Below are 17,454 nucleotides of genomic sequence, written 5' to 3'. Positions count from 1 at the left end.
ACTAATTTTTGTATTTTTAGTAGAGATGGGGTTTCACCATGTTGGTCAGGCTGGTCTTGGACTCCTGACCTCAAGTGCTCCACCTGCCTCGGCCTCCCAAAGTGCTGGGATTACAGGCATGAGCCACCATGCCTGGCCTCTTAAATTGATCTATTGGTAGAATCAACTATTTTTCCATGTTATCTGGATAAAAGTTTAGATTCCCACAAATTTCACCCATTTCATTCTAAAGGTTGTGAATACATTGTTTCAAAAACCCAGTTTTTCTTTTTTGAGACAGGGTCTTGCTCTGTTGCCCAGGTTGGAGTGCAGTGGCATGATCTAGGCTCACAGCAACCTCCACCTCCCGGGTTCAAGTAATTCTCATGCCTCAGCCTCCTGAGTAGCTGGGATTATAGGCAGGTGCACGCCACCATGCCTGGCTAATTTTTGTATTTTCAGTAGAGACAGGGTTTCACCATGTTGGCCAGGCTGGTCTTGAACTCCCGACAAGTGATCCACCTGCCTCAGCCTCCCACAGTGCTGGGATTACAGGCATGAGCCACTGCACCCAACCTAAAAATCCCAGTTTGTTATTTTAAATTTATTTAGCAGATCACAATCAGAATTTTAAAAAGTGAACAAAATAAAGTGCATATAGTAAGGGTGCACTATTTTGTTAAATTTCAGGTTGTTGGTGTGTGTGTATATTGGGTCATGATGTAAAATGCATTTTCTTTTTTAAGCAAAAGGTAAAATTTTATTGTAAATAAATCTATTAATAAGAGGGACAGGGATGGGGAATTACAGGACCTTGATTAATAAAAGCATCACCACTATCAGCACTTCTCATCGTCCCTTTAGCCCCTGAAGGCTTCTTTAACTGAGGCAGTGTACCTTAATTAGATTCTGGATGTAAAGTATTTCTTACAATGGCTTGTGTGTGAACAGGTAAAATCCAAATTTTTATGTGAAATACCATAATTCTAAAATGCTGAAAACTGGCCAGGTGTGGTGGCTCACACCTGTAATCACAGCACTTTGGGAGGCCAAGGCAGGTGATTACCCGAGGTCAGGAGTTCAAGACCAGTGTGGGCAACATGGTGAAACCCTGTCTCTACTAAAAACACACACACACACACACAAACACACACACACACTAGCCAGGTGTGGTGGCACATGCCTGTAATCCCAGCTACTTAGGAGGCTGAGGCACAAGAATCGCTTGACTGGGGAGATGGAGGTTGCAGTGAGCTGAGATAGTGCTACTGCACTCCAGCCTGGGCAACAGAGCAAGACTCTGTCTCAAAAAACAAAACAAAACAAAAAAACCCCCCAAAATCCATTGTAATTCAAAAGGAGGTAATGAGGCCCCGGCACTGTGTTCAGGCCTGTAATCTCAGCAATTTGGGAGGCCAAGGTGGGAGGATTGCTTGAGCCCAGGAGTTCGACATCAGCCTTGCCCACACGAGGAAATCCCATCTCTACAAAAAAAGCAAAATTAATTGGGTGTGGTGGTGCATGCCTGTAGTCCCAGCTAGTTGGGAGGCTGAGGTGGGAGAATCACTTCAGCCGAGGAGGCAGAGGCTGCAGTGAACCAAGATTGTGCCATTGCACTCTAACCTGGCTGACAGAGTGAGACCTGCTCAAAACAACAACAACAAACGCTGGGGGTGGTGGCTTACGCCTGTAATCCCAGCACTGTGGGAGGCCGAGGTGGGTGGATCATGATGGAGACCATCCTGGCTAACACAGTGAAACCCCGTCTCTACTAAAAATACAAAAAATTAGCTGGGCGTGGTGGTGGGCCCCTGTAGTCCCAGCTACTCGGGAGGCTGAGGCAGGAGAATCGCTTGAACCCCGGAGGCGGAGGTTGCAGTGAGCCAAGATCGCGCCAGTGCACTCCAGCCTGGGCGACAGAGCGAGAGACTCTGTCTCAAAAAAAAAAAAAAAAGGACGTAATGAAACTGAAATCAACCCACTCTAGAACTGGAGGCTACTGCTCAGTTTGACTTTTGACCTGCATGCTTATTTGCAGATGTCTCTCAACTAAACAAAATCCCATTACACAGCATGCAAAGGGTGATGCAAAAATAGTTTATTATGATATAGTTTATGTAAAGTTAGGTAATATTTACAAAATAAAAATGATCAGCTACATCCAGGGAATCTAGCATGTCACACAAAGGAATAAATATTCTGACAAAGTAACACTTCAATTGTAGTGAATAGTTGATCACAAACTTTGTAAAAAAAAAAAAAAAAGCCTCAAAAGTCCCCCTCGCCCCCAAAAAAAGAGAGCAGCAGCTCAGCTAATCAGGCTTTCTTGAGACACTGGCCTGACAGTGGATGGCTCACCCGACTCCAGGCCTCTACTTCTCAGAGCCGAGCGCTGCGCTGGAACCTGGGGAGGCGGTACTCATTCAGCCCTTTCTTCTGCACATGGCTTTTAGTCTGTTAAGCGTTACCATTTAGCATTAGGACAGAAATGAAATGCCAGTTGGAATTACACAAGCTGCTTCTTTTTATCATGTGACAGAACGTTTATCAGAACTGCTGGAATCACAAGCTGCGGCAGAGGTGACTGAAGCATTTCCACTCCGTTCACATACAGTGCCCCAGCTTGGCACAGTATGTTTTGTCTTTGATAATAAATTGAGACATTGACCCTGACAGAAGGGCACAGTTTTGTGAGAAAAATCATTAAGAATTGTAATTACTGAGGAGCCACTTGGATGCTTTCTACCTTTTATAAATATCACCCTAGGAAAACCACATGAAGTAATTCTTACACTTAACTGGTTTTGAATCCTAACAGTATGTCAGTAGATAAGTTGTTAATACTAAAAGTAAATCCTAAAATCCTTTAAAATCCATTTTAATTGAAGCTTGTGATATAAACATAACACAGTAGTGAACTGAGTGTTCTTCACAATCTATTCCTAGCTGTCTATAAAACTAAGTATGTGACACCACTAACTTCTCAAGGGGGGTGGGGGGCGGGGAGTGACGGGCGTGACTGTGAGGCTGCAAGCGCTGTGTGTGTGTGTGGCTGCGCCTCTGAAACACCCTTTCCTCAGGTGACCAAGCTGTGCCTGGGGAAGGCCCCCACTGAGGCCATGCCCGAGGAACATGCCGTGTCCACCCCTTGGGACTTGGGCATCCTCCCAGGCCATCCTACAGTACTGGAGTCTCCAATTCTTAAGTACTCTGTGACTCAGTGTTTCCTTACCAATCTGACAAAAATACGTGTTGTAAAAAACAGCTGCATCGAAGTTCTGCAGCCTCCATGGAATTCTAGGATATGACCAAAGGGCTGGGGAATCCAAACAGCTCCGGTGCTCCACACAGAGCCCTGCCCAGTGAGTGGTCTTGAAGGTTCTCAGAAACTTCACATTTAGGCCCCGATCCCAGAACTGTGCCTTGAACCAAGTCTCCCTATGATAGCCTTAAATTACTGTGCAGAAGTCTGGTCAAGATGGCGCCATCATTTTCTTCATTTTCCTGATTTTCCTTGAGGACACTGGCTCTACCAAGAACAGGCAATATAGAATTATTTCAATGAAACAACGTATGGATACAGGGCTATTGTTATTTTAGATATTATATACTTTAAAACCATCTGTTAGATGACCAAATGTTTACAAAGATGCAGCAGTCATTAAAAACATTTCCTTATAATGCTGGGTGGGGTTCAACGGTGCAGTCAACCCTGTTCTCCCCATCTTAAAAAGGGGTGTCTAAGATTTTTTTAAAAACCCATACAAACTTTGTCACAAAAATCCCTGCAGTAACTTCTCAGTAATATTTACATTGCTTGCTCTGAATAATATACAGGTTATTTTGAAGAAAATAAACACAGTGCTTTTAAATACAGAGAAATTGCAAGCTACACCAAGCATGCAGTAGCTTCAGTATTCACAAAGTATTGCATCCAAACACCTAAGGACTCGGACCCAAGACGTGTTCAGACGGAAACTTGTCCCATCTCTAGGGACGTCTAGTGTTGAGCTACTGACTCCCCTACCCTGCCAAGAGTCTTTTCTTTTGTTGAAGGATTTCAGAGAAGGGAGATGTGTTCTCTTTACAGAGAAGCAAGAATACTTGAAGCTCACAGTTCTGAAAAGAGCAAGAGAATGAACGGGTCAACATTTGAGAGAACTGGTAATGTTCCTTTCCATACTGGGTTTATGCCAGGCTTTCCTTTTAAAGAGCCTACAGCACCGTGTTACTAGCCTTCAGCTCAGGGTGGTTCTTACTGCCATCGGTTGTGGACACACGCCCTTGCTGAAAAGTGTTCGGCCCAAGTGTGTAAACACAAGAACTGTACAAGGGTACAACGAACAGCCCCCTCTAAGGGGTGGCTGCAGAACAACCTGCCATAGCTGCTGTGCAAGGAAGAACGCCCATCTCAGAACGCTCTGTTGCTTGGCATTGAGAACAGTGGCGGCCTTCACCTTTCGATGTGAAGATGACCTTTTATGGGATGAGAAATCTACTGAGTTTACATCTTTAAAGCGGGTGGTGGCATGGAGAGGCCCGGGGAGGGAAGGAGTGTGCTTGTACATGGCCAACCTCCAAGCCTGAAGTGCGTGGAAAACCCACGTTCAGCTGCTGAGTACCCACTGAAGACGCTTGCGCTGAGTGGGCTAGGAACTTCTCTTCAGAAGAATGCTGGAGGGCAGGAAAGCCCAGGAAGGTGAAAGGTGGGAAAACAGTGTGTAGATGCCTTAATTCTAAGGAACTTTTTAATAAGCAAGTTACCAGCAGCTTTCTTCCCAAATCCTTTCAGAAATGGGGCTGTTTTGCCCGCACCGAGAACCTTCGCTCATTTCAGCTGAAAGGAGAAAACACAGGGCTGATGCCAGCTTGCAGGAAAGGGGAAACGAAACGTCTCTGGCCTGTGTCACCTCTTAGTGCTCCAACATGGACCTTCCGGCAAGTTACAACCTGTTTAGAACGCAAATTCCTTGTACATCAGACCTGTGACTCGCCTAGCCAGGATTTTCATCTCACACCCTAAAATGAATGATGCTCCCAGGAAAGTGAAGCTTTCTCACCAACATGACAAATTTTCTTTAAAATTTCAACATCAAATTCCTTCGAAGTATAATATCATACGTTTCCATTCTTTATAAAACTTTGACAATACTTAATTTCTTTCTCCCTTAGTGACAATGGGGTCACAGGTTTTTTAAAAAAAACTCTATCTTATACGCCAGGCACAGTGGTTCACACCTGCAATCCCAGCAGCACTTTGGGAGGCTGAGGCGGGCGGATCACGAGGTCAGGAGATCGAGCCCATCCTGGCCAACATGGTGAAACCCCATCTCTATTAAAAGTACAAAAAAAATTAGCCAGGTGTGGTGGCGGGCGCCTGTAGTCCCAGCTACTCGGGAGGCTGAGGCAGGAGAATGGCGTGAACCCAGGAGGCAGAGGTTGCAGTGAGCCGAGACTGCACCACCACACTCCAGCCTGGGCAACAGAGCAAGACTCTGTCTCAAAACTTTAAAAAACAAACCAACAAAAAAAAGCAACAAACAAACAACAACAACTCCCCAAAAAACACTGTATTTTATAAAGGAAGGTCTTACAAATTCCAAGCTTCTTTAGGACCATGTTGAGCAAACTCTTTTTTTTCAGGAACAGTAAATGTTGATGTGTCGCATTCTTTTCTAAGTGCGACTGTCTTAGAACTCAGGCAAGTCCGTGAATGAGTAGCTGGGAGAAAGGGGTATGTGGCCAGCCATTAAAGTCACCCAACATACAAAGGAGCAGGGGACAGCAGAGCTTCCCCTACACCCCAAATTAGGCTGTAGGTCATGTTCAAAGCCAAGTAGGCCGAACAGGATTGTTTGTGTGGGGACCTGGCTGCCGACAGGGACCCCACACAGAGTGGCCTTGGCCTCCAGGGCCCTGCAAACACCTAGCGGGCTCTGGTGTGTTCCAGCTCTGTGGCACCCAGCAGCCTCCCAGGAGACGGCCAGGCAGGAGTGATGATCAGGATTGTGTTTCTCAGCATGTTTCCATGTACCCAAAAGTTAAGAGTCCCATCTACCTCTGTAGTAAAACAAATGGTAGTAAACACATTCGATAAAAATGTTTTTCAAGCCATCAGTTTTGTTTCCAGCCTTATCTGTCAGTATTCCTTTCAGGCACATTCTGAGATTCACAACTGTGTTCTTTAAACAGCCAAAATTCCCTCTTCTCCCTGTATGGCTGCATGAGCTGGAGGGTCAGAGAGTGACAGGAGCTGGTGGCTGCTGCAGAAACAGGTTCTTGCTGGGCCTTCCACATCACTAAGCAGGCTGTGGGGCCTTGGTCTCCATGCTCTTCTGCCTTCATACTTGCTGAATCTGAAGGCAAGATCCTCTCTGATGTTACCTCTTGTTCAATAAACCCACAAGTTCGCGATGCTGCTATCTCTGGTCACCCTGGGATGTTCACCGCATCACCCACTTAGCACAGGCCCATTATGACTCCCTGAAGCACAGGCCTCCAGCTCACAGGGCAGTGCACTGTCCGCCTCCATCCCTGCCCCATGATCCACTCGGACCCGGGAGGCTGTGGACAGTGCGTCCTCTGAAACGCTGGTCTCCACACCTGCTTGGGGCTGAGGCACCATGTGTGGATAAACTGACCAGCAGAAAGTGACTATTCTGCACGTGCAGGTGTGCACACAAGGTAATTACGCACATGCCCGCAAAAACTCACACAAGCCTCACTTTCCCATTCATATGTGGGGCACAGCTTACCGGCTGGTGCTAGCATACTACACATAAATACATTTATAGGAAAATAATTAAAATGCTGAAGTCTTATCTATTTGAACATCTTCCTCATCGGTAAAGCTGGGAAAGCTCACTATTGTGTGGGTGGTGCCAAGGAGCAGCCTGAGACCCCGCCCGCAGCTGCCCCTAAGACTTTCCTCTCCCCACACAGAAACCAGTTCTACTTCTTCACTGTTCTTCTTTCTTCTCCCTGGAATTCAGGGGCTAAGACCTTTCCAGGGTATTTGGATGCCTGCAGGAAGGAAACTGGAGAGAGGGCCCAGCCCTGTGCAGCACAATGCTCCCTGCTCAGTGTGGCACCAGTTGGGCAGCCATCAACATCTGTGCCAGTGTTGCCATCTGGCCAAGTCTCTGTTCCTGGGGCATGTCTAGGTGGAACATGAAGAACATCGTCATCCTTTCTCGCCTGGTTCACTATCCATCGCAGGATGGAGCCCACCAGCAGGGAACCCAGACTTCCTTGACCCACATGGTGGCTGTCCCTTGTGAGGGCTCTTCAGAAACGCCAGGGCAGGCCCAGGGCATTTTCAGGAGCTCTTAGCAAAGCAGCCTCAGTCCATTTCCTGGCAATACCCTACACTAAATCAGCCCCGGGGGAGAGGCCTGTGGCAGGGAGGAATACAGATGCCCAGCTGGCCTGTCTCTGACCCCTTACATGCTGCACTCATATTAATTTTCTAGGATTCCTGAAGTCCAGCCTCAAGGGATACGTGATGGAAAAAAGTGAATCAAATGCTCTTTTGACCTATGGGCAAACTTGCTTTAATTTAAAGCACTGTGAGGGCTGAAGGCAGAGAGATCCTGTCTCCAAGCATGGACTCTGCCCAGAACCCCCTGGAGGGCAGAAGGCAGGAAGCTGTCTGCAGAAGGGCCAGTGGGTCTGTCCCCGGGGCAGAAGGAAACCACGCCAGGCAAGGCAGGTGGTGGACCTCAGAGAATGGCACGAAATCGTAGCACCCAGATAACAGGCAAAAACTCGTCTGGTCAGATCCTGATGCACACCAGGTCCCTGTCTGTCCTGGAGCATTCGTGTGTCCCAGCAGTGTGCTGGAGACAACAATGGGGCTGTGGGGGACAGTGGGGTCCCAAACGTTCCTTCTGTATATTCCCATTGACAGAGAAAGGTCATAGTGCACTTCTCAAAGCACTGCTAATCTAAATGGTCAGGGGGGTCTGATAAGTGTATCTGTATTTGATATGGGGCCTTGCTCTGTTGCCCAGGCTGGAGTGCAGTGACAGGATCATGGCTAACTGCAGCTTCAACCTTCTGGACTGAAGCGATCCTCCTACCTCAGCCTCCTGAGTAGCTGGGACTACAGCTGCGCAACTGTGCCACCTCAGAGAAGTAGATTTTAAAACAAACCCAATTTTCTCTTGCTGTTAACAACACTGAAGACTAGTAGCAGAGGAGTGAAAGTGTGGGTTAAGAGCCTTAAAAACTTGTGGAAAGGGCTCGATGCCAGTGGAGAGCACTTAGCTATTCCAGTGAGAAGAGAGCACCTAAACCTGGGTCTTAAAACACATGAAAACTCCAGGCCTTTCTCCCAGCCTTTCTGCACATTGGGGGTGGGGCCAGAGCTCCACAGATAACCATGCTCATGACTTCATCTAGAAACTGAGCAACAGGATTTCTAGATTTCTACTCCCAAAGCATCCACGCACCCACAGAGACCATCACACCAACTCAAGCATGAATACAAAGTGAAAGCATGTTCTTGGCATGAAAATCATCTGCTCACACCCCACCTTGCTCCTAAAGTAGCAGAACCTATTCCACCAGCCAGGGTTTATACTCCTTATCTTAATGGAATTAATGCTTTTCATGGGGCCATAATAGAGACTCCAATTTAGGAGATTTTCAAGAATTGTTGTAGAATGTTTTGTGGTAGTTAAAAAGGTCTTCCTCAAACTGTCAGAAAAAGCAAAACTGGTAGTATAGGTTTACTTTAAACAGGCTCTTTTAAAAGTAAATGTTGCAAGATAGGTTTCCAGAGCGCAGATTAATTAAATGAGAGTTAAGATCAGAGTCTGAATACACACTAATGTGCTGTTCTCATCAGATTCTGACATCCTCTGTACTTTCTTCTTGACTTAACAGGGGTCTCCTCTCAACCTTTTCCAAAGCAATGTGACGGTTTCTTCTCCAAAAGGTTAAAAAAACCCAACCCCCCCAAACCTTCCCCCGCTTTGAATGATTCCTGGAGGGAATTTACTTTTTGCAATCAGAGTCTGAAACCTGGGCTGCAGGTCAACAATCTTGAGTAGTTATGAAAAGACCAGGGTTACTGGAGACCAAGAAAGGAACGAGCAGAGGAAGGAAGGAAGGAAGGAGAGGGGCCGGGGGTTTTGTGCAAGATTTAATAAAAAACAAACAAAAATAGGAATGGTTGCTTTCAACATTTTCCAGGTTGTGAAAGGTTTGCCACGATTCTCAGGGGTGTGTGGTTCTAAGCTGCATCAGTGGAACAGATACAAAATGCTGTCTTCCTCCCAGGCCGGAAGGCAGCGCACCTTCTCCTCTTAACAGCCAGACTAGCGGGTGAGGAGTCAGTGCTGTGACCCAGGCCAAAAGCTGGAGTGTCCGCATGGCTTTTTCTCTGACCAGTGGGGATTCCATCTACCTTGAGGCGTGCTGGCTGGGCCCTGTTTCCACACCAGCGCGTGGTGAGACAGGGTAGCTTATCAACAGGCTGCTGGGCCTTAATACTGACAGTGAGTGCAGCGGGTCACAGCCAGGAAGGGACTAACACAGATGCCCTCCCAGCCCCCACTGCTGGCCTAATTTTAGAATACCACGGAAAAGAGCTTTGATGAAGACAACAGGAAGTCAACACAGCAGAGTGGTGTGGACAACCCAGAAGCCAGCCTCACACATTCCATGCCCACAGTTAACGATGACAACAACAGCAATAATAATAATAAAACAAAGGTACAGGTGAAAAGCAGCGCTCGGGGTGTGCTGCTGCAAGCTGGGGAAGGCGCGTGCTCAACTTGGATGGGACACAGCTAGTCTTTCTTCAAGTCCCTGGATTCAAAGAGCTTCAACCGTTCTTGCACCGTCAGGCCTTCCTTCAGACTCTGGGTAGAGACAAAGCAGGAGGAGAAAATAAACACAACGTTAGACCTCCTGCACTGGACCGGACCGGACCAGACCAGACCGCTGGTGGAGCCGGCATCAGTCAGAGAGCCGGGTGCAGGTGCGGTTAGTGGGCATGCCAGGAGGAGAGGCCCCGGGAAATGCTGTTATTGGTGGAGGATGTTTTCCCCTTCAGAAAATTACTTGGATGAAAAAAGAAAAAAAAATCAGAGAGACAAGACCATGTGTTTAAGCAGCTAAATTCTGAGCTGAGGGCTCTTTAGACAAGCAGTGATCAGACGAATCCAGCCAGGGAAAACAGTGCAATGAGCGAGGAGACTGCCCATCCCCGTGTCTTGTCTTGTGTGTGGATTTGTCCACATCCAGCTCCGGAGAGACTCTTCACCTGACAGCCTCCGCTGAGGAGGACCAGATGCTCCAGGGCATCCCCAGCAGGATGGGTGTCCCGGGACAGGGCCTCGCTCTCACAGCGCCTCTGCAGCGCCCGCTGCCCTCAGACCCATTTCTGGCATTCCCTGATCAGAGGCCTGTGTTATGGGGATTTGGGAACACGCCAACATGTATAGTAAGATTTTCAAAACGTAAAACCAATACTCTGTTCACGTGGGATCTTGCTAAAGCTTAAATCTGTATGTCCAGAGATGAATGAGATCTTACTAACTGGGGGACAGAATATTTTCCATCTCATTCTTAGACTTTCCTCAATGATTCAATTTCTGAGTAAGAAAAGGAAGAGCACTTTTCAGAGAATGACTGGAAATGAAGGGCATTCCAGTACTGACTGGAAAGTGCCGTGGCTCCTCACTCATCTCCCTCTTCACACGAAGTGTCGCCGTCAGACAGCCCTGCCGACTCCCCATGGCTTACTCTTGCCAGAGCTGGTGCAGGTACAGGCTTTACTGAGAAATCAGAAGCTGAAGGGATGGCCTCTAGCTCAGGGTCTGCATGATTCTACCACTTTCTTTTTTTTTTTTTTTTTTTTTTGAGACAGAGTCTTGCTCTGTCACCCAGGCTGAGGTGCAGTGGCCAGATCTCAGCTCACTGCAAGCTCCGCCTCCCGGGTTCACGCCATTCTCCTGCCTCAGCCTCCCAAGTAGCTGGGACTACAGGCGCCCGCCACCTAGCCTGGCTAGTTTTTTGTATTTTTTTAGTAGAGACGGGGTTTCACTGTGTTAGCCAGGATGGTCTCGATCGCCTGACCTCGTGATCCGCCCGTCTCGGCCTCCCAAAGTGCTGGGATTACAGGCTTGAGCCACCGCGCCCGGCCGATTCTACCAGTTTCAACCAAAAACCTGAGCAACGTGAAACTGCAGGCTATACCCCATCTACTGGGGAGTCTCTAGCTTAGGCTCAGGCACACTCTGACACCGTCCTGGAGGCCCTGGTGTGATGGACTGGGGACTGAGCATGGGCTGGCCAGCTTGAGGCTCCCTCCAAAGCTCAAGGGAAGGGGGAGCTCCAGGGTCCCCCACCCCACCCAGCTCTACCCAGAACAGACCTGCTTGTTTGTTATATTCTGGAGCTATGTGTCTGTGTAAATAAATAAACAATGTTATTTTTAAATAAATGGTTCTGCTGCTAAGCATTTTAAAACTCACTGGTCCAGGTGAGCCTCACCTCAAGCAATTGGTACAGCTTGATAATTGTGTGTCTGAGAGGGTTTCTTTGGAAGCTTGCCACAGAGAGTGGGTAGGGGAATGGGGAGAAAATCCATCTCCCATTCTGAGCCCAGATGTGCTTCAACACCCATGCCTGCTCCTAGGTGCCCTTGGGGTCCCTCCCCGCAGAGTGCAGGGTTCTCACAGCAGTCAGTCTTGCAGAGGACCTGTGTAGACATCTGGTCACCACTAAAGGGGCTGGGGCCAAGCCAGGCAGGCAGCCCGAAGCCTAAGTGCTACTCAGAGGCACGCCCCGGAGCATGGCTGGGGGATGTCACTGTCATATCCCGGTTCCTGCTTGCTGGGGACTTTCTGTCAGGACTGTAGTGAGTTTGGACACCCCTAAGGCCTTGGTTTGCTCCTTGCAGGCACTGCATGAGAAGCCCCAGAGTTCTGCTACAGCAGGCCCAGGGGAGGGGAGCGCCCTGACAGCCATAGCACCCAGCATGCTCGCTGCTGGCTCCTGCCCCAGTGACAAGGGCAGAGCTCAGGCTCGGGTGATGCTGGGCTTGCTACAATTCCAAGGGTGGGAAGTAAGCGAAACCCCCTACGCTATTTCCAAACTGGCTCCGGGAGGCTTTCTCTCTCTTTACGTCCTCTGGATTCTCTCCTGGTGGCTGCTCAGCCCAAGGACCCCTGCACAGGTTCGGCTGCCGTGCCTGGCCCTCGGGGCTCAGTCAGCTCCCTCTGGGGTTCATCTCCCCCAGGCTGGTCTCTCCACTGAGTGCCTCCTGCAGCCCCGCATACTGAGCTGAGCACTAACACAGGGGCCCCTTAAGAACCCCAAGGGAAGCATTCTCTGGTCTCAATCCCAGAAGAGGCTATGCTGCTCTTAAGCAACTTGCTGGCTTTGATTTTGTAGCAGCTGAAACTTGTGGTCCTTTTCAGTGAGACAGGACAGAACAACAGAATAGAACGAAAGACACAGATCAGTGCACATCAGATGCCATATCAAAAACACCAATGAGAAGTACGGTTTCTGGGCAACTTCATTCCTGTCTTCTTAAAGGGTTGGGTGGAGTTTTCAGATATAGTTGAGGAAAAGGATGATACCCACCCATGCCTGTGCCTCCTAATGTCTCCTGGGAGCGCCAACAAGGCCCCATCCTGCCCCGTTGCACCGCAGACATCTGTGAAGTCCTTGGACTGGCCCTGCACTCCAAGGACTTTGTTATTACAGAAACCCAGCCAAGCCAAACATCAACTTAAAAACACATCAGGAGCACCCCATCCTGGGGTTTCTCTCCATCCTTTTCAGTCCTCCCTGGGGCCCAGACAGTCTGCTCCCTCATCCCTGCTCTGGCTGGTTCCCAGCCACAGTGAGAGGCCCCCACCCACTTACTGCACAGAGTTACTGTCAGGGGCCCGTGGGTGTCGCACAGCCTCCCTGGAAGGGTCCTGTCAGTGACAGCTGGTCCCCTCCCCTGACTGTCACTTATAGGCATGGTCCAAAAGCCCAAATCACTAATAGTAAACTTCAAACTCCTTCAAGAAAAGCTCAAAGATACTAGCTAGAGTTTAGCCTCGAATTAGTAGTAGAATCTTCAGTAAGAAAACCATGAACCAAAAAACAAGTTTCCTTTTGCTAAACAAAATGTTCTTTATGTTTAAAGAAAAACGCCCAAGCTAAGTTTTCAATCAACCCTAAAACCATATTTGGGTATAGGTGACTTAGTACTGTAGAAAAATAAAACCAAACTGACCAGGCTTAAAACCCTCAACTCTTTAGCCAAGCCTCAGGCTGAAGTCCCTCGGCCGGCAGGGTGCTGTGGGTACGCTTGAGAAAGGACCAGCATAAGGAGGAAGACATGGTTCTTGCTTTCCTCCACGTTCTCATTCCGAATGTATGAGATCAAGCCACTGAGCCAGCAACTACTCATTCTCAGGGTATCTCCCACCATGGGCCTGCCCCCACCTCCTCTCTGGGATAGAGCCTTCAATGGCACCTAGTGAGAAGCTTTTGTTTTATTAAAAAAGAAAAAACAAAACAAAACTGGTAAATATTTTGCCCTTATTGCTTATAGTTATCATGCTCTTCTGAACCATCTTCACCAAGCTCTAGTCCTGGTTTATCCATTCCTAGAATGACCAGCCTGTTAGCCTTGACAGAGGCCACTAAGTGGGTCACTAGGTGGGCGAGCCCCCTGGTGATGGCAGACTTCTCTTGCCAGTGTGGACATCTGTAAACTACCTCGTGACAGAGGGCAAGACAGGTGTCCCCTGAGAGGGTGGAGTGAGTTCAGCCGTTGTGCACAGATTATCCAACATGCATATGCTGATGGGTGCCTGGCTCTCTGCCTGCCCACCAGGCTACAGGAGTGCCTCACTGCCAGGGTCATCTCTGTTAAGAGGTTAGAGTGCCAATTAACTCCCCAGAGCAGGTTAAAGAAACCTCACTTGGATTTGGTATGTTGGAGCAGGATGAATTGAAATAAAGTAACCATGACGCAGGCGTTTGCCATGGGGGTGTGAGCAGTGCATGCAGGCAGTGGGAGAGGTGGTTTACCTCCTGCATGGGCCGGGAAGCGGGTGCATTTCAGGTATCCCACGAGACCTGCTCAATTACGGACTGTCAGAGGAGAGAGCAGACATGAGACACACAACCAATCCCTCACACACGCGGTGCCGCTCCCACCTCTGCCCGCCCTCCTATGCATGACTGGCTCTGGACAGCACACTGAAGATATGCTGCTTCCTGGCTGGGGAAGGAGAGCAGGCAGCATCGTCTCCTGGAGGCGGAACCAGTGTCACAACAGTGACATGCAAGGAACACCACAGGCACAGCTGACAGCAAGGCCAACACGAGCGGGGCTGGGTGAAACCCGGCCTCGAGGCAGGAGCCGATCATGCCAAGCACTGCTCTTCACAGCCCTGGCCTCTCAATGTCACTGCCAGGAGGTGGCTCTAAGACAGACAGAGCTCAAAGCCACCAGAACCAGCCCAGCAGGGTGAGCTTGGCCTGGCTGAGTGCTGGGCCCTGGGCTTTCGCAGCTGCGGCCCACAGGAGCACCCTCACTTCAGTTTGGGCTCCTCTCCCCAGTGTCCCTCAAGCCCTTCCCACCAGGGGGCTGGACCCCAGTCTCACCTTGGACCTGATGTTTCTGAGTTGCCGGGTGACACAGGATCTGTCTTTCTTCAAGAAGTCAGGATTGCTTTTAGATTTCATTATATCTGAAGTATATAATGAAAACAAACAGACCTGTTATCTTTGCTTTCTAAAACCCTATGGAACCTGACTGAATCCTGAAACATTTCCCAAGCTTCCTACTGCAGCACACTTAGGACACTTCCTTAAACAACTCTAAGGGAATTAAAAGCCAATAACCATAAAACATGCTAGATCTTTTCAGACCACCACAAAACACCAGCACAATGGGAGAATGTGTATGTGGGGCCCTGCCAGGGCTTCCTGCACTGTGACTGTAGCCCAGAACAGCATTCCCTCCAAAGTGACTTGGTCCTCTCACTCCACTGTGGGATCTCAATGCTGAGCAGACCCCTACCCCCATTATCCATGATTCTCCACCTTCCTCCTGGTAGCGCAAAGACTGTCTAAAGCAAGATGGTAAGGCCAAGGCCTTCTCATCATCCACCCACCCAGACAGCAGTCCTTTAGGCTTCTTACAAATGTCTACTTAAATACCTGTAACACAAACATATATTGAGTCATAACACACATCCTGTGCATGTGTGAGGTTTTTTGTTTTGTTTTCTCTATTTTTTTTTTTTTGAGACGGAGTCTATCGCCAGGCTGCAGTGTAGTGGTGCGATTTCAGCTCACTGCAACCTCCACCTCTAGGTTCAAGCGATTCTCCTGCCTCAGCCTCCTGAGTAGCTGGGACTACAGGTACGTGCCACCACGGAGAGCTAATTTTTGTATTTTTGGTAGAGATAGGGTTTCACCATGTTGGCCAGGCTGGTCTCGAAATCCTGACCTCGCGATCTGCCCACCTCGACCCCCACAAAGAGCTGGGATTACAGGCATGAGCTACCGCGCCCGGCCCTCTTATTTCTTTTAAGAGACAGATTATTGCTGTGTTGCCCAGGCTAGAATGTAGTGCCTATTCACACGTGTGATTCCACTACAGCTCACCACAGGTTTTTTTTTTTTTTCTTTCTTTTTTTTGAGGCAGGGTCTCATTCTGTCACCCAGGCTGGAGTGCAGCAGTGCAATCATGGCTTACTGCCACTTCCACCTGCTGGGCTCAAGTGATCCTCCCACCTCAGCCTCCTAAGTAGTGCTGGGACTACAGGTGTATAAATGCCAGCAGTCTCAGCTAGTTTTTTTGTACTTTTTGTACAGACAGGGTTTTGTCATGTTGCCCAGGCTGGTCTTGAACTCTTGAGATCAAGTGATCTGCCCACCTCAGCTTTCCAAAGTGCTGGGATTACAGGTGTGAGCCACTGTGCCTGGCCAGCACAGGAGTTTTGACCTGTTTCATTTTGACCTGAGCCAGTTCACCCCTTCTTAGGCAACCTGGTGATCCCCTACTCCCAGGAGGTCACCATATTGATACCAAACTTAGTGTGGATACCTGATCGACTTAGCTTTGTGCGTGACCACCCAGAACTCCTGGGCTCAAGTGATCCTCCCACCTCAGCTTCCTGGGTAGCCAGGCCTACCACCAAGTCTGACTACTCAAGGTATTTATGGAAAAATGGAGTCTTCCTCCCAGCATCTGTCAGTACCACCATAATCACTATTCCTTGCCTGACAGAAAAAAAGTTGATTTTTTTTGGGGGGGGGTATTAGTGAGCTAGCACATCTTTTCCTGTTTGTGGGTCTTTATATAAAAATCAAGATGAAGGTGAAATGAAATTATGTATAATCTGGCTAGGTGCAGTGACTCACACCTGTAATCTCAGCACTTTGGGAGGTCAAGGTGGCTGGATCGCTTGAGCCCAGGAGTTTGAGATCAGTCTGGGCAACATGGTAAAATCCTGTCTCTACTAAAAATATAAAAATTAGCCAGGTGTTGTGGTACACGCCTGTAGTCCCAGCTACTGGGGAGGCTAAGATGGGAGAATCCTTGAGCCTGGGAGGCGGAGGCTGCAGTGAAATCACGCCATTGCATTCCAACCTGGGCAACAGAGCAAGACGCAGTCTCAAAAAAAAAATTACGTATGAGCTGAAAGTGCTTGATAAAATGTTAACTCTTTCATCCTCCCTGCCATCTATTTTTCACAGGGTACCTAAATGTTTTTAGCCAAGAAAAAAAAAGTCCCGCTGTTCATTTCAGAAAGCAGGGGGCTCCCTCCCATTCTCCACTCTATGGCCTTTTACAGATATTATAGTCAAATCCTAGGATCAAGCAGCTAGTGAGAGCTACTTTGGCCCAGTGGTTGAGTTCTTTAGAAAAATAAGACTTGTTATTACTTCGAAAATATTATGCTGATATTATGGGTTCTCCCTAGAGCAATCAGCACAGCATCCACTGCTGCGCTGGGGAGAGCAAGGCCTGTCTGGGGCAGCTATGTGAGGCTGGTGCTCCTGCTCCACTGGGATGCCTGGGTCTACAAGCATCACTGGGACTCTTCTGCCTCGAGTCAAGCACCGGGAAACCTCTATGACCAAACCCCCAGAAGCCCCCCAGCAATAGCCCAGAGGGCATGACCCAAGGACACACCGTATCCGGACACCGTGGCACTGTCAGGGGACTTTTCCCCCAGCGCTTCCGTTGCAGCCTTGAGTTGCTCCTTCAACCTGCTGATGTCACAGTCAGCCTTAGCCTTCGCGATGCTGAGCTCTGTGTAGATGTCTTTGTACTTGTCACTTGCGTACTTCTTGTCCTTGGGAGTGAAATGACAGAGAATGGTAGTTAAATCCAGGAAAGAGGAGCACACACAACGTGGCCTGTCTCCCTGGGGACTGAATACGGTGGGGAGGCTTGCTTTGGGCAGGAGAGGAGGCTTGTTCACCTCTGTCTTC

The 17,454-nt window shown here is 48.7% G+C and overlaps 1 protein-coding gene across 6 annotated transcripts in view; it reads right to left on the bottom strand.

The window, feature by feature from the left end:
- Positions 1–2,062: 2,062 nt before the first annotated feature.
- Positions 2,063–17,454, bottom strand: part of MPRI (myosin phosphatase Rho interacting protein) — a 152,116-nt gene continuing 136,724 nt past the window's right edge. For 4 of the 6 annotated variants that reach the window (XM_071082408.1, XM_011757226.3, XM_011757224.3 and 1 more), the window contains 3 exons: positions 17,153–17,315; positions 14,611–14,696; positions 2,063–9,848 (listed from right to left, as the gene is read on the bottom strand). In XM_071082408.1, coding sequence (XP_070938509.1) covers positions 9,777–9,848; positions 14,611–14,696; positions 17,153–17,315 — 321 coding nt within the window. In that variant the 3' untranslated portion in view covers positions 2,063–9,776. Of the gene's footprint in view, positions 9,849–14,031; positions 14,095–14,610; positions 14,697–17,152; positions 17,316–17,454 lie in introns of all 6 variants that reach the window. The other 2 variants (XM_011757227.3, XM_011757223.3) reach the window with 1 other exon arrangement.

The sequence above is a fragment of the Macaca nemestrina genome, chromosome 17 (genome assembly GCF_043159975.1).
Source record: "Macaca nemestrina isolate mMacNem1 chromosome 17, mMacNem.hap1, whole genome shotgun sequence".
Lineage (NCBI taxonomy): Eukaryota > Metazoa > Chordata > Mammalia > Primates > Cercopithecidae > Macaca > Macaca nemestrina.
The sequence above is the reverse complement of the archived record's forward strand: the minus strand, read 5'-3'. Positions and strand labels throughout refer to the sequence as shown.